This window comes from Palaemon carinicauda, chromosome 19, assembly GCF_036898095.1.
Source record: "Palaemon carinicauda isolate YSFRI2023 chromosome 19, ASM3689809v2, whole genome shotgun sequence".
In the NCBI taxonomy this organism is placed as follows: Eukaryota; Metazoa; Arthropoda; class Malacostraca; order Decapoda; family Palaemonidae; genus Palaemon; species Palaemon carinicauda.
Genome location: NC_090743.1, coordinates 82,915,966 through 82,940,965, shown reverse-complemented (window position 1 = coordinate 82,940,965; position 25,000 = coordinate 82,915,966). Strand labels below are relative to the sequence as shown.

At 35.7% G+C, this 25,000-nt stretch overlaps 1 protein-coding gene across 1 annotated transcript in view; it reads left to right on the top strand.

The window, feature by feature from the left end:
* The window catches only part of LOC137659104 (fibrocystin-L-like), a 194,302-nt gene that overhangs the window by 108,314 nt on the left and 60,988 nt on the right, over positions 1 to 25,000 (top strand). Inside the window, exons 15-37 of the mRNA XM_068394184.1 lie at positions 193 to 280; positions 1,882 to 2,009; positions 6,111 to 6,283; positions 6,585 to 6,746; positions 7,996 to 8,148; positions 11,285 to 11,468; positions 14,523 to 14,622; positions 15,342 to 15,447; positions 16,986 to 17,107; positions 17,393 to 17,689; positions 17,915 to 18,041; positions 18,287 to 18,348; positions 18,665 to 18,786; positions 19,624 to 19,868; positions 20,145 to 20,330; positions 20,514 to 20,696; positions 21,107 to 21,284; positions 21,548 to 21,751; positions 21,913 to 22,037; positions 22,611 to 22,765; positions 23,014 to 23,951; positions 24,109 to 24,250; positions 24,547 to 24,667. Coding sequence (XP_068250285.1) covers positions 193 to 280; positions 1,882 to 2,009; positions 6,111 to 6,283; positions 6,585 to 6,746; positions 7,996 to 8,148; positions 11,285 to 11,468; positions 14,523 to 14,622; positions 15,342 to 15,447; positions 16,986 to 17,107; positions 17,393 to 17,689; positions 17,915 to 18,041; positions 18,287 to 18,348; positions 18,665 to 18,786; positions 19,624 to 19,868; positions 20,145 to 20,330; positions 20,514 to 20,696; positions 21,107 to 21,284; positions 21,548 to 21,751; positions 21,913 to 22,037; positions 22,611 to 22,765; positions 23,014 to 23,951; positions 24,109 to 24,250; positions 24,547 to 24,667 — 4,301 coding nt within the window. The remainder of the gene's footprint in view (positions 1 to 192; positions 281 to 1,881; positions 2,010 to 6,110; positions 6,284 to 6,584; positions 6,747 to 7,995; positions 8,149 to 11,284; positions 11,469 to 14,522; positions 14,623 to 15,341; positions 15,448 to 16,985; positions 17,108 to 17,392; positions 17,690 to 17,914; positions 18,042 to 18,286; positions 18,349 to 18,664; positions 18,787 to 19,623; positions 19,869 to 20,144; positions 20,331 to 20,513; positions 20,697 to 21,106; positions 21,285 to 21,547; positions 21,752 to 21,912; positions 22,038 to 22,610; positions 22,766 to 23,013; positions 23,952 to 24,108; positions 24,251 to 24,546; positions 24,668 to 25,000) is intronic.

Here is a 25,000-nt window from a genome sequence, read left to right as displayed (position 1 = left end):
ATTAAAAACTCACCAATTTTCAGAATATATTCCTTGGTTTATATGACTTACTTAGCAAACATACGATATATCAAGCCTGTTTATAAACAGCCATTACCATCAATGCCTTTAATATGAAGAACATGAACCCTAACCTAACCTAACCTTACCTTACCTAACCTTACCTTACCTAACCTTGTCTTCCTTTCCCAGGAATTCATTCCAGCCTTACGTGGCTGATCCCAAACTTTACGAACAGAGGGATTCAAGCCTTATGGTGAATGTCCTCCAGTTCAATTACGTAAGTAAAAACAAACTCTTTGTAGTTAAAACTCTTCAAATAGAAAGAATTAATATAATAGGAAACTCTAAATTCTGGCTGTGTTTGTTTATATGAATTAGTTACTTCTCTGGCGTTTGCATTATTAGCTGAGATATTGTAACTCTTGCTATATTTCTTATTATTTAGAGAGTGAACCTCAAACATTGTTCAAGTAATTTTTGAAATTCCCAAAGTAATTATAGAAATTCCCCATTTAATACCTAAAATTTCCCTAGTAATTCCTGGAATTCACTATTCAATTCCTGAAATTCTCCTTTTTAATTCCTGAAATTATTAAATTTCTGAAATTTCCCAAGTAGTTCTTGGTATTTCTCAGGCATTGAACAACCATCAAGTTAGACATCATCCTGTGACTTATATTGGGTATTTGTCAACTTATGGGACATCACTCTTTGAATTCATTAGATCTGTTGGACGCAATCCATCAAATCTGAAGAAAACTCCCTCGAATTTTTAGAATATCATCTGTTTCATAAGACATCGTAAAATATTTTCCACAGCGTTGCTGAAAACATCTTAGTCTTTACATTACTCTTCGAAATTGAAGGACATCGTCCTTCAAATGTGTATCTTATTCCTTTGACTTTTATGCTTAGTTATGGACCATTGTCGCTTGCACTAGACCTCCAAGATATGAAGCAAGTTTCAGTAACGTAGGGTACTTGATAAGATCATTAATATCTTTCACACCGTGACAAAACCCTCCTCTTTTAATCAAAATTTGGACTAATAGGAATGTTCAGGGTTACGTTTCTTCTCGGAGTTGATATACAGTATATCTGATCTATTTTAACGTTGTTATTGATTTTAATATAGTTCATTAGTTTCATGTTCCTCATATATCGTTTATTCACTAATTCTCTATCTTCTTTCTGCCCTGTGCTACGTTCCCTGTTTGAGCAATTGTGCTTCTAGCATTCTGCATTCCCAAATAGGGTTGTAGCTCGGCTAGTAATAATAATAATAATAATATCCCTTATGTGATAAAGAGCAACGTGTCTGGCTATATATACAGTATATATATATATATATATATATATATATATATATATATATATATATATATATATATATATATATATATATATACTGTACATATATGCATATATATTTATTATATATATATATATATATATATATATATCTATTATATATATATATATATATATATATATATATATATATATATATATATATATATATATATCAGCAACGTTGCCAGACTTATGACTACTCGGTCTCTCCCCATCCCTTGGGTATAGGGGAGTGGGAGTAGTCATACCCTGGTGAAAGAGGGTTACCCCGAGAGGTACACTCGGAAACCATAATCCTCCACAAATTGCCGAAACTGCCGGGTGGTGGTTAGGAAAGGGGGAGGGGTAGGATGGGAAGGGTTGAATCTGTGTGTGCATGTTCTTGTGTGCATATCTTTCTAGATATTTAGATGTCATTTTTTGACAGATCGGGTACACTATTAATGATAATAATAGGTAACTGGTTTCTTGAGATAGTAGCAAGTACATAATTCACACCAATTTTATCTAATTTATGCCTTTCAGATGTGTTTTGCTGTAAAGGGAAATCTGAGGAGCACAATGCGAGTCGAGTTCATATGGCTTGATACAAGGAATCGCGGAAGGAGGGACACTATAACGTTCCAGCATACCTACACGTCTGATCCTGACACGTGAGTTTTATTGTTTTCAATAGTAGTTCCCCATTTCGTTTCTATCCACATTCCTCTGCCAACATTCCGCTTGTTAAACTTTAAAGCCTTTTTTTCTGTTCCCCAAGTTGGCATGTATTCATGATCTTGATATAAATCTTCTTACCCTGCATTGAAGAGTGCGTTCCAAGACCCACCTAACACACAGAAAGCCAAGGTGTGCTACATGACCTAATAGATTTATTTGCCATATGCATTCTTTAAATTTTCAAACTCGTACAGTGTAGACCATGTTAATTGTTAAATCCACTCAGTAAACAAGAGAGTTTTCAATTTCTTATTGAAAGCCTTCTATCTTGGATTGTCTTTTTTACCATTATGGCTATGATACAAGGCGATGATAGAAAGGTCTTTTTTGTTTTGATTGGTAATTTCAATGCTCACCATAGGGAATGGTAAATTCTGTTTCTCCTACTGATCGTCATGGCTTAAGAGCTTGAGACTTTGCCTTTGAATCAGTCTATGAGCAAGTCATAAGTGAAGCTACTCACAGGTCTGGTAACTGCTTGGACCTCATATACACCAACTCCCCTGGCGTTATAACAAGTAAGGTTGGTTCTCCAGTTGGGTCATCTGATTATGCATTGATTTCCTTAGAAGTGAAGACTGAGCAGCCTGTTCCAGATGTATCATACTCATGTGAGATTTATATAAAATCTAAAGCAGATTGGAAGGGCATTTTGAGTGATCTTTTCGGCTTGAATTGGTTGTGGTGGCCAATGTGGTAACATCCCTGACTGGTGATCACCGACTGATTTCGAACCACGCTCAAACTCTTTAGTTCCTTTGATCGCTGCAACATCACCATCCTTGTGAGCTAAGGATTGCGGGGTTTTGTCTATCAGCTGAGTCATTAGTAGCCATTGCCTGGCCCTCCTTTGTCCTAGCTTGGGTGGAGAGGGGGATTAGGTGCTGATCATATGTATATATGGCCAGTTTCTAGGGCATTGTCCTGCTTGATAGGGCAATGTCGCTGTCCCTTGCCTCTGCCATTCATGAGCAAAAAGTATAGTAAAACTAAATTGTTTAATAGTGTTCCTTTGAATGAGAATCTAGTCAACATAATTGATAGGTGTATCCCTTCTCGTGTGCTTAGTGAAAGACAATGATGATTGAAGACGTGCTTATTTGGAGGAACAGGAGGCCTATCATCTTTGGAAAGGTAACAGATATTTGACTTGGAATAACTAGACTCAGCTTAGAGCCTTTACTCAGATAGTTTATGCTTCAACTGAAAAGAAATACAATTCAACCATACAATAAAAGAAACCCTTTCTGGTACAACCCATGAAGATAAGTGGTGGGCTACCATTAAATCTGCAATCTTTGATGTAGACGCAACAGTTCCTCCATTACTTAAACGAGATGGCTCTGTCACTCGCTGTCCTAAGGAAAAGTCAACTCTTTTGGCTAATGTGTTTGACAGTAAGCGGAGTAATGAGAAACTTGATCTTCCTCATTATTGTTTTCCTGAGGCTAAACTAACTATTTTAGCTCTTTGATCTTATGAAATTAAAGTTCTCTTTATGTCTATGGAGGTGTAGACCCAAATGGTATTTTTCCTTTATTTTTATAAAGACCACAGATTTCTTAGCTCCAATATAATCTGTTATTTTGCGCAAGTTAGCAAGAAGAGGTTCTTAAAGCACTTGTTGGAGAATTGGTAATGTTACTCCACTATGTAAATGTGTTTGTGGCAGCTCAAGTCCAACTAATTACCACCCAATTTCCATAACTTCTGTATTATCGCAAGTTTTTGAAGGTCTTCTGGCAAAACGTTTGAATAGATTTTTTGAAGGTAAACATCTATTCCCTAGCCTGCAATTTGGTTTGCGTAAAGGCCTTGGAGCATGTGATGCCATTCTTACAATTTCCAATGCTATACAGAAATCCCTTAATTGTGGTAAAAAAAATCGCATGATTGGCCTTGATTTTAGTGTTGCCTTTAACCATGTTAATCATGAGGCGTTTGTTTTCTAACTCAAACAGTTTGGAGTGGGTGGGTCTCTTCTTAGCATCATTCTTGAATTTTTAAGCAATAGATCCAAAAAGTTGTTAATGATGGAAATCATATTGAGTAGAGGAATGTTCAAATGTTCCTAAGAGTAGTGTTCTTAGCCCATTAATTTTCATGCCATGTACACATGACATGTCTTTTGGCCTAGAAAACAAACTCGTTGAATATGCAGATGGTGTTACTCTCTTTGCATCAATTCCACATCCGGAATGTAGATCTGGGGTTAATAAATCCCTTGATAGAGATGTAGCTAAAATTAGTGCATGGAGCAAATTATGGGGCATGAAGTTGAATCCTAACAAAACTCAAAGTATGGTAGTAAGTAGGTCAAGGATAGTGGCTCCTCAACATCCGGATTTTAGCATTGATAATGTTGCTTTGACTCCATATGACTCTTTTAAAATTTTTGGTGAGATTCTCAACAGATTTTGAGAAACACATTAGGTATGTCTGTTCTTCAATTGTTCAAAAAGATGGTGTGCTGAGAAAGTCTTTTAAGATTTTCGGTGATCAAACTATTCTGAAGTGTCTTAATTCTTTAAATCTCCCTTCTTTGAGTATTGTTCTCCTGTATGGTCTTCAGCTGGTTATTCTCATCTGAACTTACTGTCTGTTAAATTTCTTATTCCTGACTAGATATCAATCACAGGCCCCGTTGTTCAATTAGTTCGTTATGCATGTTGCATAAGATTATTCATAATTCTGACCATCCTTTACATTTAGATGGACAGTTCCATCCTGTTCGTAATCCTAGTATTCTTATAGTCATGCCTTCCCCATCATGAGGCTTAATACCACACAGTATTCTAGAAGTTTTATTCCAGCTGTGACCAAGTTGTGGAATGATCTTCCAAACCGGGTAGTTGAATCAGTGAAACTTCAAAAATTTCAAACTTGCAGCAAATGTTTTAAGTTGAACAGGCTGACATAACTGTCGTTTTTTTGGTTTATATATGAGAGATCTATTTAATTTTGGCACCGTTCCTGATATATTCTATTTCAACTGTTTCTTTTTTCATTTCCTCACTGGGCTATTTTTCCATGTTTGAGCCCTTGGGCTTATAGTAACCAGCTTTTCCAACTAGTGTTATAGCTTAGATAACAACAGCAATAATGATAATAATAATAATGATAATAATATTAATAATAATAATAATAATAATAATAATAATAATTATTATTATTATTATTATTATTATTATAATAATAATATTTTTTCTATTATTATTATTATTATTATTATTATTATTATCAATAATAATAATAATAATAATAATAATAATAATAATAATAATAATAATAATTGATTCTTATTTTTTATCAATTATTGTCTCATGTGTAAAGTTTCTTTAGGAACATTGGTATCTATGTTTTGAGGCATCTCTTCATATTTCATAATTACCAGAAGTTTTTCAGAAAGAGGGGATGTAGACAAAGGTCTTGAGGAATTTACATATGATACAATTTTCGAATAATTTAGCTTTCCTTAGAGAAACCTTACCTTATAGGTATTTAGGTTGCATATCTTATACTCCATAAGTGATGAAGTTTGTTCAATGCTTATTATTATTATTATTATTATTATTATTATTATTATTATTATTATTATTATTATTATTATTATTATTATTACTAGCTGAGCTACAAACCTAGTTGGAAAAGCAAGATGCTATAAGCCCAAGGGCTCCAACAGGGAAAAATAGCCCAGTAAGGAAAGGAAATAAGGGAAAAAATAAACGATATAAGTAATGAAAATTATAATGAAATGTTTCATGTAGATTTACGTCATTCACTGAAGTTTGAGTGATTTAATTTTTCATTGTACTCTGAAAGGTTTATTTTACTGTTACATTATAGCATATTCATTCATCCTATTGTCTTAGATTCCGGCAGGTTTATTACATTTCAATAATTCCCACTATGATTCGTCATCGGTCAAGTGTTTAACTTTACTATTTTCTTATGACTGCATATCTATTTTGCAATGAAGACCATCTCTGGTAAACTAAAACTCACACTGATACGTTACCCTATTTCTCTCACAGATGGCATTATCAGTGCCACGACCTCTTGCAGGTCGTGGGCAATTCCTGGATCAACGATCATCGAAATCCTGGAGGAGCTCTCAAAGTCCGAAGAGCCTTTTCTCCATTACCCTATTCCACTTCTGACGATGTATACGTTGATGAATTCATGTTCTCTGATGAAAATATAGATGGTTTGTTGACATTGCTTACGTTTTCTTGATTGGGGGGATAGTTTTGATAGTGGGTCACAATCACAAATGTCTTGTTATTGTTTATCGTTTCCTGGTGAGGGTAAGTTTGTATATTTGATTGTTTCAGTGAATATGCTAGTTTAGTTTTGAAAAATAATTCATCAGTTGAATGAATCGTAGACAGTCCATTTTAGAGTTAATATTTTGAGTTCTAGTAACCTATTTCTTAATTTGATAAGTTAATTGTTAATAATATGAATTTTTAAACAATAGGCCCTCAAATACTCATTTTCAATTATAGTAACCCAGACAAGACCATCAGCCCTTCGACCTCAAGGCATCCTGATAGGTGACGTCATTGTGACCCCAGTGGAAGAAAACAATGTGACATCACTGGACGTCGAGTTCCACACTACAAACTGCTACGGGAACTTCCCATTATTGGGGGTCACTGACGGGTCACGTAAGTAAACAAGTTTGTTTTTCACTTGAGTTGGGTGAATGCAGATTATGTTTTGCCTGACTGAGGATGATAGAGTTGTTCTTGTTCAAGTCTTTGGTACTGATATTTATATGACTTTGATGAATTAAGAATTCATAGATTTCAGTTTTAGTATGATAATACTGTGGATTTCAATGGTTCGAGAACTTGAAGGTCATATTAGTTTCCTTTTGGATTTGCTTTTAGTTTGAAATTACCTGAAATGATGACTTTCCTCTGATGATAATCGATTTTTCAATGAAGCATTCTACTGAATTAGTTGTTTCACTTTATTTTTTTTCATGGTAACTATCTAACACATTAAAAAGAAGTAGCAAAGGGAAATGTCTTTCTTTTCACTTGAAGTAAACCAAGAATGACATTATTCCGGATAAAAACTTTGACCTTCAGTTAGGTGACTGTGGATCATGGTTTCTTTTCAAGTCTTTTCTGAAAGTGTTTGGTTCTGATATCTGCAGGACTTTGATTAAGAATTCTTAGGAGATTTCACTTTTAGTTTTTTAGTGATTGAGGATTACAATCGTTCAAGAAATTACTGGTAGTATATTGGTTTGCTGTTGGTATTAATTCTGGTTTGAAATTGCCTGCAATTTTAATTTTCATATGAGAACAATTACATGTCTTAATAATTTTACCATATTAATAATTTCCTTTCACATCTTAATAGTTACTAATTAGAAAGTGGCTACCAAGTAATTTTATTTTTTAACATACAATATCCAAAACGACATAATTCCGAAAAAAAAAAAAACATATTTTGGATATTTTTTGAGGGGGTGTAACGGAACGGGTTTAATAATCAGTTTTTGGTTTTAAATCTATCGAGGTTTTTTTTTTTTTTTTTTTTTTTTTTTTTTTTTTTTTTTTTTTTTTTTTTTTTGCTGGAGTTTCGTCAATTTCAAAAGGATGCTTAAGAAATTTTCCATAATTGTATGTTCGGAAATAGTATTATATTCTTAGATTTATTATGACTATTTTGTTCAATCTTTTACTCATTTTATATGCTGTAAAAGTATGCAGTTTGTTCTCTTACAATAGTTTTATTTCGTCATAGATTTTATCTGTTTTTACTGAAGAATTCTTCCTTAATTGGCACCACTTATAAATCCCCGAAAGGCATTTTCATTAACAAAACATTTGCTTTTCGAGATCAGATGAGAAGAGTTCGTCTTTTATTTTGTCTAATACTCCATTTTTATAACCTTTCCAGCCGATCCATCGTGGCTAACAGACTTAGACAGCAGTGCCACCGAGGCCAGCTTCACTGTGACTGGTGGAACGGTGAGCGTGACACGTGTTGTGACGGCCACTACCCTAGTTACGGGCACGTGGTCTATGGACATCATGGGCACGACAATTTCGGGTGGGTGCAGTCTTCTAATTATTTCACAGTGGTTGTACATTTCCTCACACTGTAAATTTTTGTAACGGTCTGCTTTTGGATTTGGTTACATGCCAAGTTTTGTCACAGACTACATTTAAATTCTGTCATGGACTTGATGCTAGGGCTTTTTTATAGAGAACGAGAGAGAGAGAGAGAGAGAGAGAGAGAGAGAGAGAGAGAGAGAGAGAGAGAGAGAGAGAGAGAGAGAGAGAGAGAGAATACTTTTAAATTTTGTCAGTATACTTTTCCGTATGATCCCAGACAGCTTAAAGTTTTGTCAAAAATAGCTCGTGAATTTCACCTGAGAAGTTTCAGCTTTCGTCGCTTGACATCAGTTTTCGACATGGCTTAACCTTTTTGTATTCAGTTAAACTTTGCACTTGTTACACTTGAAAAAAAAAAAACAGCAATTTGAAAATATGAAAACCAAACAATGAGCGTGTGGAATATTGTTTAATGAAAATACTCACTGGATCTCTGAGGGTTGAAATGATGACGAAATATCTTCGTGAGGCTGAAATGAGAAATTTCCATATACTTCATGTTATAGCAACGAAGCCAGGAAAGCTCAAGAATAATACATTGAAATAACATAGGAGTAAATGGTTATTTAGGTGAATATTTATATTTACAGATTTATTTTTAATGTATGTATTCATTTGTTTGGTAAAAGTGTAAAATACGCATGACCAAGTAGTTTCCAGACAATAACAAAGCATATGAGACACCGCCTGGCACCATTATATGTTTTGTCTTTCTTTGGGTACAGTAATCTCAACCAGGTAATTTTATCATTACTGATTCATGGTAGTGGGTATAACCATTTCATTCTTACATAGGTAAGCAAGTACACAAGTAAATGAATTGGTATTCATACTCCTCTTATAATTCAACTAATCCAGGTTTTTGGCCAAGTCTCTCAGCCTGTTTTCACTTACATTTTTCTCGGAGTTTGAATAATGTCCAATAAACATATCAATTGGTCATTATTATTCTAGTGAGCAAGGTGCAATGTTCTGGGGCCTAATGAGGCAGAGTTGAAGAAAATAGAGGAACACTCAAGGCTCAGAACAAAAACCTTAGGACTGCAACGAGGGTTGTACCATCATTTGATTATTTAGCATTGAAACGAGTTTACATTTTGTTTACTTGTGGGAATTCCATTTCTTATCAGAAAGAATATTTAATTGCTAAATCTATGGAGTACATTCACCTGAAGTCATAGAGCATTTTATTAAGCCTTCACAAAGTGGAATGTTGTTAATGCATATCCAAACAGCAGAGAAGACAATCACAACACCGGACATGTGTAGCATTGCTGTCAAGCCATGGGGCAGACGGGGTACAAATATTTTCCCCAACCTTCATATCACCCTAGGACAGTTTCCGCACTGGACATTTGCCCCACCGGACATTTTCCCACCGGATATTTTCCGCACCGAACATTTTCCCCACCAGACATTTGCCCCACCGGACATTTTCCCACCGGATATTTTCCCCACCGAACATTTTCCCCACCAGACATTTGCCCCACCAGACATTTTCCCACCGGATATTTTCCCCACCGAACATTTTCCCCACCAGACATTTGCCCCACCGGACATTTTCCCACCGGATATTTTCCCCACCGAACATTTTCCCCACCAGACATTTGCCCCACCGGACATTTTCCCACCGGATATTTTCCCCACCGAACATTTTCCCCACCAGACATTTGCCCCACCAGACATTTTCCCACCGGATATTTTCCCTACCGAACATTTTCCCCACTAGACATTTCCCCCACCGGATATTTTCCCACCGGATATTTTCCCTACCGAACATTTTCCCCACCAGACATTTGCCCCACCGGACATTTTCCCACCGGATATTTTCCCTACCGAACATTTTCCCCACCAGACATTTGCCCCACCGGACATTTGACCCACTGGACATTTGCCCCACCGGACATTTGCCCCACTGGACATTTGCCCCACCAGCTAATTGATTACACAGGTGGACAGTTTCCCCACATTGTATATTAAAAGCTGAAAACACTTGAATTATTATATAAAAAGGGTAACTTTCCCGTACATTTTCCAGCCAAATGACCAGTTTGCCATATCCCATGTTGGAATAAGGAGCCTATACTATACAGGGTGGGAAAATTAGCAAAGGGAGAAATAATCAGTTGCTCCTATTGTGACCTTGGAAGGTTTGTGATCTGTGAAGGGGGGTCCTGGAGGCTTGGGCCCCGGCTAGGTCTGTGACCTGGGATGGTTTGTGACCTGGGAAGGTTTGTGACCTGTGAAGGGGGTCCTTGGGGCTTTCCCCCGGCAGATCTGTTATTTGCGAACTACAATGTTATTAGGTGGGTTTGTTAGGTTAAGTGGCCTTTTGCAAATCTTTAAAGTGTTAAATAGTCACGTTTTGACCTATTTTCGCACACCCATAGTCACAGGTTCCCACCTGTGTCAGTCGGGAAGGGTGGAGGTCCATAACGGTAGAACGACTTTATTTGCATTGGAAATGGAGGTCAATTTCGGATTTGTAATGCATGCAGTGTGATTAATTTATTTATCAACATAAATGCTTACATTTTATTTCTTTGCATGTCTTATAACATTCTGGTGGGGAAAATGTCGGGTGGGGAAAATGTCGGGTGGGGAAAATGTCGGGTGGGGAAAATGTCTAGTATTGAAAATGTCCGGTGGGGAGAATGTTGAGAGGAAAAGATTTCCGGTGGGGGAAATGTCCTGGATCCGGGGTAGACATATGTACAGTGTTGTGTAGGATTTACTTTTGATATCCAATACCATTAAACCTTTATCTGATTATACTCAATGACCATAGTTGAGGTGGTATGGTCATGTCATGAGAAGAGATGAACAGTATATTGGGAGGAGAGTGATGGAAATGGAGGTACGGGGAGCGAGAAGGAGAGGGAGACCAAAGCGAAGGTGAATGGACTGTATCAAGGATGACCTTCGATCAAAGGGATTAACTGGTGATGAAGTGTGGGACAGAGGTAGATGGAGAAAGATGACTAGAAACATTGACCCCACATACAAGTGGAAAAAGATGTAGACAAAGAAGAAGAAGAAGATCATTAAACCTTTATCATGTCTTTCTGTAGGAATTTCACCGAATGTCAATGACCATGGCCTCGGGGATATGATTAGCTCTGCTTTGGGCGCAACGGGAATAGAAGTCAAACAACATGGCACATGCGATTCTAAAAAGTGGACCATAGAGTGGTTGCAGGATCCTGGTTCTAAACCTTTGATCACAGTTGATGATTCGCAGCTGGCCTTTGATGGGTAAGCAACAGGATTCATTGTCATTTTTCAAGATCACGAGATCTATTCCGTCTTGTTTATGTATTCATGAATTATATGATTCTTGTGCCAAATACCACTACTCTTAAGAGTTGTTGTGAAGTTATAAGAATTAGATTACTTAAAGTTTATGTGAGGTTAAAAGATAAAAAAACTTACAGATTATGTGAGGTTCAAAGGATCAGAATACTTACAGTTTACGAGAGGGTATAAGGATCAGGATACTTACAGATTAGGTGAGGTTAAAAGGATCAGAATACTTCCAGTTTACATGAGGATATAAGGATCAGGATACTTACAGATTATGTGAGGTTAAAAGGATCAGAATACTTACAGTTTACGTGAGGGTATAAGGATCAGGATACTTACAGATTATGTGAGGTTAAAAGGATCAGAATACTTCCAGTTTACGTGAGGATATAAGGATCAGGATACTTACAGATTATGTGAGGTTAAAAGGATCAGAATACTTCCAGTTTACGTGAGGATATAAGGATCAGGATACTTACAGATTATGTGAGGTTAAAAGGATCAGAATACTTACAGTTTACGAGAGGGTATAAGGATCAGGATACTTACAGATTAGGTGAGGTTAAAAGGATCAGAATACTTCCAGTTTACGTGAGGGTATAAGGATCAGGATACTTACAGATTATGTGAGGTTAAAAGGATCAGAATACTTACAGTTTACGTGAGGGTATAAGGATCAGGATACTTACAGATTATGAGGTTAAAAGGATCAGAATACTTACAGTTTACGTGAGGATATAAGGATCAGGATACTTACAGATTATGCGAGGTTAAAAGGATCAGAATACTTACAGTTTACGAGAGGGTATAAGGATCAGGTTACTTACAGATTAGGTGAGGTTAAAAGGATCAGAATACTTCCAGTTTACGTGAGGATATAAGGATCAGGATACTTACAGATTATGTGAGGTTAAAAGGATCAGAATACTTACAAGGATCAGAATACTTACAGTTTACGTGAGGGTATAAGGATCAGGATACTTACAGATTATGTGAGGTTAAAAGGATCAGAATACTTCCAGTTTACGTGAGGATATAAGGATCAGGATACTTACAGATTATGTGAGGTTGAAAGGATCAGAATACTTCCAGTTTACGTGAGGATATAAGGATCAGGATACTTACAGATTATGTGAGGTTAAAAGGATCAGAATACTTCCAGTTTACGTGAGGATATAAGGATCAGGATACTTACAGATTATGTGAGGTTAAAAGGATCAGAATACTTACAGTTTACGAGAGGGTATAAGGATCAGGATACTTACAGATTAGGTGAGGTTAAAAGGATCAGAATACTTCCAGTTTACGTGAGGATATAAGGATCAGGATACTTACAGATTATGTGAGGTTAAAAGGATCAGAACACTTGTAGTTTATGAGGCTGTAAGGATCATAATACATACAGTTTATGTGAGGTTATAAGAATCAGAATACTTGCAGTATATGTGAGGTTATGAGGATCAGAATATTTGCAATTTATGCGAGGTTATAAGGATCAGAATAATTTCAGTTTATGTGAGGACAGTGAGGTTATAGGGCTCAGAAAACTTGCAGTTAACAGATTATGTGAGGTTATAAGGATCAGAATTCTTGCAGTTTATATGAGGTTATAAAGATCAGAATAATTGCAGTTTATGTGAGGTTATAAGGATCAGAATACTTGTAGTTGATGAGGCTGTAAGGATCATAATACATACAATTTATGTGAGGTTATAAGAATTAGAATAGTTGCAGCTTATGTGAGGATGTAAAGGTCAGAATACTAGCATTTTATGTAAGGTTGTAAGGATCAGAATACTTGCAGTTTATGTGAGATTATGTGAAGCAGAATATTTGCAGTTTATATGAGGTTATAAGGATCAGAATACTAGCAGTTTATATGAGGTTATGAGGATCAGAATACTTGCAGTTTATGTTAGGCTGTAAGGCTCAGGATACTTTCAGTTTATGTGAGATTATGAGGATCAGAATCCTTGCAGTTTATGTGAGGTTGTAATGATCAGAATACTTACAGTGTATGTGAGATTATATGGATCAGAATGTTTGCAATGTATGTGAGGTTATAAGAATCATAATACTTGCAGTTTGTGAGGTTAAAAGGATCAGAATAATCGTATTGTATGTGAGGTTGGAATGATCAAAACACAGTTTATGTGAGGTTACAAGGATCAGAATGCTTGCAGTTTATGTGTGGTCATAAGCATCAAAATACTTGCAGTTTATACGAGGTTATCAGGTTCCGAATACTTGCAGTTTATGTGTGGTTATAAGGATAGCAATTCTTATAGTTTATGTGAGATTGTAAGGATCTGAATGCTTACAGTTTATGTGAGGTTATAATGAGCAGAATATTTTTTACGTGTACAGTATTAAGACATAAGTAGTGATACCTGTATGTCAAGTTATCTTCTACATCCTTGATCAGGAGAATCACAGAACATGGTAAGCATGCAATGAGACACATTATAACTTAATAATTAAGCCCCGTTTTGACATATCAAGAATGTTCTGCTGTATCATGTATATTTATACATCATTCAGGGCTCTAGCTAATGATAAAGAGGCATATATTCTGCTGCATCATATATACACGTATAAACATTATCCTATCTTATAGCTAGTGGTAAACAGCCATATGTTTTAGGAAAGTGGTTTTAGGCACAGTGTTTTCCTATTTACCATGTAAGGGCATGAATGATCTTGCATTTTCTATCACGCACCATGATGCAATTCATATTTTTTATCACGATGATTAGGCAATACTGTACAATCAGTTCCCACTATCATTTAGGCTAGGCATTTCAACTTGTGATAACACACTATATATATATATATATATATATATATATATATATATATATATATATATATATATATATATATATATATATATATCAGTATTGATGATAGTTGCTTAACTTGTATCTGCTAAGTTTATATTAAGTTTACTAAGCTGATTTATAACTGTTGTCAAGTATGCTTATGGTTGTTTCCTTAAATTTCCAGAGAGTCCTTCTCATTCACTGTTTCTAGAGATGTTGAATACAGAATGTGGCATGATCCAATTGTAGCCGATTTTGTGACTGTTCACAGGGATGAACCTCACGTAAGTCTGTTCCTGGATTTGTGATTGTGATTAGGGGGAAAGTGAACGAGGTTACAGAGGCTATAAATGTTGGAATTTGTGGACGTAAAAAGGCTTGAAGTCTATATAATTGATTTGTGATTTTTTTAAACACCAATATGTGAAACTCTATGCAAATGACTCTATGATCATGTAGTTTGGTGTATTTAGTGAATATATGCTGGAAGGCATTTAAATTTCTTTGTTCTATTTGTTAAAAGCGTTTTTTTTTTTTCATTGAATAAAATGATAAGAAGGAAAGGCCACACGTCAGTGGTTGAATGGTTCTAAATGATGGATTGTATTGTTTATACTTACAGACTGCTTTGTGTTATGTCAAATCTAGAGCTTTTAATGTAATTCAGATGAAATTGTCATTTAAATATTGCTTAAAGACAAGAAAATATGACCTTTCCAGGCTTGGGTGTCCAGACTTAGTTATCAGGTACTGATTATAGTTTATGGGATTATTCAAGTTAAGACAACTCTATGGCGTCTCTAGTGTGTTGAAATTTCCAAATTTTCAACCGAAACTATATCATAAGAGTAATTAAACATCTTTTTGTTGATAATCAAAACAAAAGTTAAAGTATGAGCTGGGAACATCAACACAGCATGAATGTTGTTATGTAACTCGTATCTAGTTGTTTTGGAAACCATGATATCTGATTGATAATTATTAATCTTTCTCTCATTCATAGGTTTCCGTAAAGGTGAATGGATACTCCGCTGCCTGTCTGGAAGATTGCTCCTTCTCTTTTGATGCGTCCGGGGCTCCAACCCTTTCCTCTGTGGCTGGGAGTATGGGTAAATTTCTTGAGTTTGTTATTATTATTATTATTATTACATGCTAAGCTACAATTCTAGTTGAAAAAGCAGGACGCCATAAGTCCAGGGGCTCCAACAGGGAAAATAGCCCAGTGAGGAAAGGAAACAAGGAAAAATAAAATATCTTGACAAGAGTAACGACATTAAAATAAATATCTCCTATATAAGCTATAAAAACTTTAACAAAACAAGAGGAAAAGAAATAAAATAAAATAATGTGCCCGAGTGTACCCTCTATGGTAATTTGCTCAGTACAGGATGCTAATTGCCATATTTCAGTTGAAAGATGATGTTTATTTTAAGCTCCATGCAAAAGTTGACTGAATATTATACAGTTTTTTCTATAAAATCATATAAGATGGAATTCCTCCCTAAGTCTGATGTGGGTATGAGGCAATATGGCCATTTTTCCCCCATCTTAATACCCTGTCTCACTCCCTAAATACCCATATTTCATGGAATAGTTCCTATTTAGAGCATATTAAATGATTACACACATACACACACACACATACACACACATATATATATATATATATATATATATATATATGTGTGTGTGTGTGTGTGTGTGTGTGTGTGTGTAGTGCCTCATACAAATGTACATTTATTTTTAAAGGTTTTTTTAATTGTAACTATATTACAAATTACAACTTATAACATCAGAAAAATTAATAAAAATAAATCACTAGAAATAGAAATAGTGGACAAATTAATTCCCGCTTTATCTTTGAAGAGAGTTGAGACTGGCGTGAGTGAAACCAGGGAGGAGGAGGAGGGGGAGGAGGAGGAGGAAGGGGAGGAGGAGGAGGAGGAGGAGGAGGAGGAGGAGGATCTTCCTCCCTGAGCAATTCCGGTAAAATATTTAGATTCATCCCTTCAACGACATTCACTATACCTATATGAATCATTTGATTTCTGGTTATTGGCCACATTGGTGTCTAGATTATTCTTTTTACACTTCGGTCAATTTTGATAAGGAACCAATCTTTTACCCGTTTTTAAAGATAGCATGAAAATGGGGTAAAAATCAATAAACACAATGTGAACACTGCATGAGTGGTGTATGGGCATCGCATGATTGATTTCTAATTATCGCACTAGTCACGTTATTAGGTGTCCACAAAAAATGCCCATTATTATTATTATTATTATTATTATTATTATTATTATTATTATTATTATTATTATTATTACTTCCTAAGCAACAACCCTAGTTGGAAAAGCAGGATACTGTAAGCCCAGGGGCTCCAACAGGGAAAAATAAAATATTTTAAGAACAGTAACAATATCAAAATAAATATTTCTTGTATAAACTATAAAAACTTGAACAAAACAAAAGGAAGAGAAACATAGAATAGTGTTCCCGAGTGTACCCTTAAGAAAGAGAACTTGGAGTATGTACACTCTTATCCCAATTTGCTCATATACAAAGTTACTTTTAACCAGAGGTATTACTGTGTGTGTATGTATACAGTTCATATAGAATATATTACCTATTTTTTTAATTTTTACAGGAGGTTCTGGAGAACACACCTTCACAATCACGGGAACTGGCTTCACTAGTTCTGATATTAATGACTATTCTGTTACTGTTGGAGGTGTGGACTGTGTAGTGAGTGCAGTTGCTTCAACGACAGTAAGTTTTGATTTTTTACCTTTAGTTCAAGACTTCAAACCCCATAATTGACAGCATAACAGTACTATAGTGTATTATATTTCTAGATTATTGTCTAGCCTTATAGAGTTCATGTGAATATATTGCCTACAAACAATATAATTTACTTTTTCATTACAAAATGTCAACAGCGTTAACCAAATTTTAACTATTTGTACTATGAAATCTATAATCATATTTGAGAAATGTGCACATTGTTGCGTGAAACCCTAATCTATGCCAATGCACAATCTATTTCCAATGCAGGTCACTTGCACAGCTTCCTACTTGTCTGCCGGAGAACATGTTGTAATTGTTGCCATGCAACGCATAGGAGCTGCTCTCCAGCCCGACCCAGCTCTTAGCTATTCGGTGTCGTTGTCCATTACCTCCATTGCCCCAGCTACTGGAGGAACTGGAGGTGGCTACCCTGTTGTGGTATCAGGCTCAGGGTTCCCAGTAGATTTAGATGGATGGAGTGGTAACTCTGTGTCTTTAGGTAGAGTTGTATGTGACGTGACTGCGGCCGATGCCTCGTCTGTTACCTGCACTGCTCCAGCGGGGGTAAGGTGTCAAGGATGCGGGCTGACATTGTACCAAATATTCTGAGACAGACAGTTTTGACTTTTTTTCATAGAAGACCTACACTGATATAAACTCCAACTATGCAAAAAACAAAAATTCTGGGTTGCTTTTAATAAGGTCAAGAGGTTAACCCATAATAAAATGTAACAGCTTACAGTCTTTCATATTACTGGATATGCAATGGATTTCTTTTAAACATTCCAGAGTGCTGGGTTGGTTGATGTGGCTGTCAGCATTGGGGATCAGACAGCCTCCCTTACTAGTGGCTTTACTTATGACTCAGCGCTTTCGGCCTCAATCACCTCAGTTTCTCCTACATCTACCTTTTTAGGTAATTACCTTATTATTAAGATATTACTAAGTAAGGGAATGATATCAAGGTATACAGTAGGTCAAGATTATTTCCTTTACATTAGTGTGTTTAGGATTTATTTCTCAAGTCTATTTTATAGTTTTACAATGTTTCTCTACTCATTGTTATTCTACTGAAAGAAGCTTTCCAATAAGTATGATTATCCTTTGTAGCCACCATTATGATAAGTGTACTTAGAAAATTCCTTTTTGCCTTTCTTTCAGGAGGGAGTGAGCTTAGCATCACTGGTACTGGCTTTGGCGATGGAACAATTGGCTATGTCAATGTAAGTTTACATTTAGAAGTCTTTGTGTTTAGGAGAATCTCACCTAAAAAAAAAATGTCTTGATAATGTCAGTTTTTCTGTTTTTATTCCTTTAATGAATTTGAAGTTTTTTCTTCTAAATTTTATTTGCAAGGAAGAAAATGACAAATTAATACCATTACTCAACCCAAAACAAAAAAGGAAAATTAAAAAAAGGAAGAAAATAGTTGCGATGTCACCAAAATTAAGGGAACTAGAAATAGATAGAGGATTTAAGATTAGAAATTCAGCTTTCTATAATACCATGTGCTTACATATTAGTCATCTTCCTCATTAGGTTGGATCGGAAGTGTGTGCACCTGTGAGCTGGACAGACACCCTTATTACCTGCACTTTACCATCAAATAACCCTGGAGTGCATGCTGTCTCTGTTTACACGGGAAGTCAGGGCTTTGCCAGGTAGGCAAATGAGAAGAGACTGTTTAAATTGTAATGTGATACGTCCTGTAATAGTAAGGATATGGTGTCATTCACAGTTTGATGAAGAGTAGCAAGACAAATTGGTTTTAATGCTAGAAGCAAAGACACATTTTCATCTTATGCACTGGTCTGGATTACCAATTCCCTCTGGAGGTGCTTTGGTAAGCTGTTACGTTAGTAAGAAGTGGTTAAAAGCATAAATGAAAATCAGATGTAACTTTTACATTTCTTATCTACTTCATGTCACTGGTATTGGCTTTGGCGATGGAACAAGTGGCTATGTCAATGTAAGTTTACATTCAGAAGTCTTTGTGTTTAGAAGAATCTCACCTAAAGAATTCATCTTATTAACTTTGCTCTAGTTAGCTCGTAATCTATTTCGAATGAAGTTCACATATCTGATAATCAGAAGTTACTATCCTTTATTAAAGAGAAAACTTCTGTTTCGGGACTGTTACGAGAAATCGAAAACATACACATACTGTAAGCCGTAACACAACACAAAATAAATGTAATTATGAAATACTTAGATCCATAAAAAGATATTATCAGTTTGTACTTCGTATCTCCTGGTATTAAAAACCATAAACTGAAACTTTAGATTTCATGAGAGAAAATGTAACGTAAAATTGAAAATAATGGATATTGTAAAATGACAATTAATAATTGTTATTTAATCTACAATAAAGGTTATTACTAGAAAGTAGGGAGTTGATGAAGAAAATACGCCTTATATCAACTATTAGCAGTATACCAACATTTACAACATCCATTACATGTTTTTTTTTTTTTTTTTTTTTTTTTTTCTTTACCCAGTGGCTCAGCATCCGTGACATATACCTTCAAAGTGACCGGATCATCCGCAACCACAGGGTCTGTGTTTGGTGGCACGATCTTGGTTATTGATGGTGAGGGCTTTGGCACGGATTGCTCTCTCCTCGATGTAGAAATTGGTGAGAAAATGTTATGTGATGTTCTGGAATGCACTAACGTTCAGATAACCTGCATCACTCGACTGGTTTCAGTTAAACATAATGTCACCAACATGGGTATATATCCAGGTAAGTGTCTCTTATCGATACAAGAAGTCTGTAGAGACCAAAGCTTTTGTTTCCTAAAGTTACTTAACTGTATAGGTGTTTCATTGATGTTGATATATCAGTTACCTGAGATTCTCTAATGACTGGTCAATGGGATAACTTTATTTTACAGTTACAGCAGTTATGTTTGACATAAATGTGACCATATACTCTATAAAAGTAGATGAAGTGAATTAAGAATATGTTTTCATACCTTTTTATTGACCGTTTTAACAACACTATATTCTCTTGTGTTAGGTTATGGCGCAGGATTTGCCTGGTCTCCAAAACTTCTAACCATCACAGAAGGTGACAGCGTCACCTGGAATTGGAGCAAACCAGACCCACTCTCTCAGGCTCTGTACAGTGTCTTCCAGACAGCTGCAGCCTCAGACAAGACATATGATGGCTCTGGATTTAACTCTGGGGCTCCAACCTCAGCTGGTGAGTTCTAGAGCTGATTGTTTTTGTATAATAGCATCATTGTAGTTTAACTTATCTTATGGCCCCATTTCATATTATTACTTTTTAAGTGTCCCAATGTATGTTTCTCTATATGCATTGCAGTAACCAAAACTGCTATGTATGGTGGATCTCGGTGAAATATATTTTTCTTAATCTTTCCAGGATCATTTACTGTAGATTTTCCTCATGCTGGCACCTACTTTTATGCTGGTCACCCACTTATAGACGATGAAGACGCTGTTGTTATGTTAGGTCAGATAAATGTTGTCAAACCAGCACAGTCAGTTAACAAGATAATTGTTAAACTCAATGAAATTGAAGCTGATTATGACCCTATTGGTGCAAGTAAGTAATTTGAGTACAATATACCAATTTTCTTTCAATTTTAAGCTAATTGTATTAGTTACTGCATCTTTTTTTAGTGTAGCGGTTCCTTTTCATTTCCCATTTTGTTTTTTAGTTTGAGATTGGTATGATTTTTGCTGTAGTTTTGTTTACATTACAAATATATTGTGCTTGAATGGCAACCCTGACCTAAGTGCCTTCCCATATGGGTCGTATCTCATACATTCATTTATCCATTAATGGCAAAAATAAGGAAAATCTCTGGCTTGAAATCATTCTCACATGCTTAAATGAAGTATACCTAAAGCCCCATTGTGCCCCATTTCCAAACATTTCCTTCTTAGATTTGCAGAAGACTAGAAAAGTATTTTACGTATTCATATGTTGATTTGATAAATTTCCCATTCCAGATCCATCTGCATCAGTAGACAGTTGCCCGTCCCTCATCACTGACCCTGTTGATGGATGTAACTCAACTGCTCCTTCTGTGCCCGATACAGACAACTTGTACTTCATCAGTGATCTCTGCATGACACCCACAGTCACTGGAATCTCTGCAAGTGCTGTAGAAAGTGTTCCTGGGATACAGTAAGAGAATTTGTCTTTTAAATACTGATTATGAGAGATCAAAACGTAATTTGCTGACATTATGATCATTATTAATTCTTCGCCTTATCACAATTACATATTTATATCAAGGGCTGAAACTAACGACATCTTAAAGAAATTTATGAATTTGATTCCCTTTATCTAATGGAAAGGAAAGAACAATATCTTTGTTCAAACGAGTAATAAAGAATCTAACTAGAATCAATTTGTTGTTCATACTAGGAATCTTCAATTCTTTGCAGAGGCATCCAAGTTCGAACTGGAGTAACTCTTACCATCTCAGGGACTGGCTTTGGCACAACAACATGCCAAAGTTCCGTGAAGATAGGCCCAGCATCTTGCACTGTGACTGCCTCGTCTGACACCTCCATAACATGTGATTTGGATGACGAGAACAATGTTGTCTCCCTGAAAGCATTCCCAGTTGCTGTAACTATTGCTAACAGGTAAAAGAAGTCAAGCCCCATATAAAAGGCTTCTCTGATAGTGGCAGTTTGTTACATTACCTGGTCATTTTACAGTACTCATGTTTATTGTGGTCAAGGGAATAGGTGCACTCTTCTTCACATTACTTATAATAGCATCTTATTTTTTTTTTTTACTTCAGAGGGCGTGCCAGTGTTAGTGTGAGTGACTACATAAATGAAGGGCAAGTTACTATAGTGCCAGTGGTGAGTGCCTTCACACCAACAGAGGGTTCGGTAGCTGGAGGAACTTTAGTTACCATTACAGGTATTTCATCTTTTTCTTCTCGAAGATTTGTTCAAAGGAAATCTGATAAAAGATCGTGTTGTTTGATTGTTTTTGCTATCTCCCTATTCTTCCTATTCTTTTTCTCTTGAAAATTTCCTTCTGTAATTGGACCTTCCACACGCCAAATGTCACAAAAGGTACATTGCAATTACTTTGTCTTCCTCATTGTAATAATTTATAGAATGTTATTTATTTAAAGAGTAATATATAAAATAATCAACCCTTCATTAAGTAACTGGTGTTTACCTTAGGATTACTAATATCTGTATGTTTTTCATTCCCAGTTTTCATAATGATAGTTATAAAGTTGGTAGTACTAATGATATAAATTGTCATGACTAATATTTTTATCAAGTTATTTTTTCGTAATAGAGTATTTTTGCCAGATTCGTTATCTCAATATTCTATTCGATCCAATTATTCCTATTTTACATTTACAATCATTTATTGCACTTTACTTGTAACTCACCATTTCTTTTAAAACCTAGTTAGTTACCTCAAGCGTGATGAAATTTTCACACCAGACTCTTCAATGCTTCAACCTTTTTGCAGGCACTGGTCTTGTTGCATTTGATGACCAAGTATCAGTATCACTGGGTTCAGGCAATTGTGCTGTAGAGAGTCTGAGTGCCACAATTATCACCTGTACTACCTCGCCAACACCCGAGTCCACCGTTACATTAACTGTCTATGTTTCTGTTTTCAATGTATGTTTGAATTTTTTTTAGTATGCTATATATCGAATGTGCATATCTGAAACTTCATCATGTAACTGTGCGTGTGTGTGTGATTAATAACAAAAATAATTTTTCGCTATGGTATGATTAGGTGATTGAATTTATAGCTTCACAATTCATACCAATAAAGACAAATAACTATTCAAGTGCGATAAAAGTTTCTTTAATTTTCTAACTTCCATTTTAAAACTCATTCTTATATAGGATATTCCTTACAGATACCAGCATTCAGTGATTCAGTATCATCTACTTACATCTTCAGTGCAGCAGCAACTCCAACAGTGTCTGCTGTTGATGTTTCTGGTGAAGCAATCACAATCACTGGGTCATCCTTCGGAACATCTCCTTCTGAAGTTACTGTAACTATAACTGTAGCTTCAGGTAGACATAGGAGAAGTGTTGATGAGGATACCCCTGCTGAAACCAAGAGGAGAGAGATCAGATATCAGACAACTTTTGATGATGATGACGAGATGTATGGTTACGATGAAGAGGCAGAAAGTTCTCGCAGTACTCGCCGTCCAAAGATCAGTTCCGATCTCTTTGATCTACCGGAGGCAGAAACTGGATTCTGGGGAAAGTTTACTAATACTAATGCTAAGACATTTGAAGAAAGTGTGAGGCTCGGAGCATGGAAGGTTGCTGGAAGCAATTCTCAGTATGTACAAAAACTTCAGGCAGCTCACGAAGAATGCATTCTTAGGGCCAAGAGGCAAACTAGCCCAGGGACCACAACATACACCTGCACTGTCACTTCAGTTAGTAGCACAACCATTTCGTGTACTGCTTCAGGAATTCCAGCGAATACTTACAGCATTGATGTGAATGTTGCAGGTGTAGGAGCAGCTGAGTCAAGCTTATCATTCATTACCATTTTACCATTTATTAGTGGTATCAGTCCTACTCTAGGCAGCACAAATGGTGGAGCTCTTCTAACCATAAGTGGATCTGGATTTACTCCTGGAGATGTCAGTGTTGCGTTAGATGGTACTGACTGTCCTCTTGAGAGTGAGGCTTCAGATAGTCTTAGTTGCAGAGTGCCTGCACATGCTGCTGGATCTGTTTCAGTGGTAGTTACTTCTTCATCTGTTTCTGCCACATCTTCAACTGACTTTACTTATGCCTCGACAGTAACTCCATTGTTGACAAATATTAGGTAAGAAAATATATAATTATCATTTATCAAGCTCAAACTACTGATCACTTATGACTTTAGAGGAAAATGGATCCTGATCAGTATGATAATTATCATTAACTACAAAAGTTGTAATGAAAACTATACTAAATTATTTTCTGCAATTTCTCTCTTACAGTCCAAACACTGATATTGTGGAAGGAACTACTTTAACACTCATAGGATCAGGTTTTAAATCGTCCTCCACAGACCCAACAGTAATAATCTCTGGAGCTGAATGCACTATTGTTTCTGCCAGTGACACTTCTATTGATTGCATGGTTAGTGTTCAGAAGAATTGTTCAGCATAAGAAATCCTTTTTTAAATAGAAGGCTACGTTGCTAAGAGATGATAATTAGGAAAGTTCTCATATTTTCTGTTAGTGTACAAGAATGGTTTCAAGACCAATTTCTACCATATTCAGTGTTTCAAAAAGTTTTTCATAGTCCATAAAAGTAGGATTTCCGTATATTTCCTGTACGTTAGTTTCACTTGTTAACTCTATCTATTACTAAACTTTACTCCATAAAATTATCTGCAGACCATTCTATGAAATCCTATTTTCATTCATGACAGAGTCCTGACATTTACGGTGGTTTACATTCAGTGGTGGTTCGAGATGCACAGTATGGTGATTCAAACAGCAACATTACTTTGTCCTACAGCTTATCAATTACAAGTGTCTCACCCAACTCAGGTGAGCAGAAACCTGAAAGACCTTTCGTTGGAAATTACAGACTTCAAACAAAAACTGTGTTTTTTTATTGTATGGAATAATAATTAGTTACAATTTCATATTGGTCTCACTTTTCATGGTATTTTCAAGATCAAGAAAGTAACTGTAATCTTCGCTTGTATTTAATTTGCTTTTAGGATCTATGTTTGGAATTATAAGTATGAGGGACATTCTGTAAGTTTATTTAAGATTTATGGTCAGTATAAAGTGACATTGTCATTGTATATTTAAAGTATTCTAAGACCAGTAAATGTATGATTTTGTCTGTTAATTTTGATTTACTTTGAATGTCTT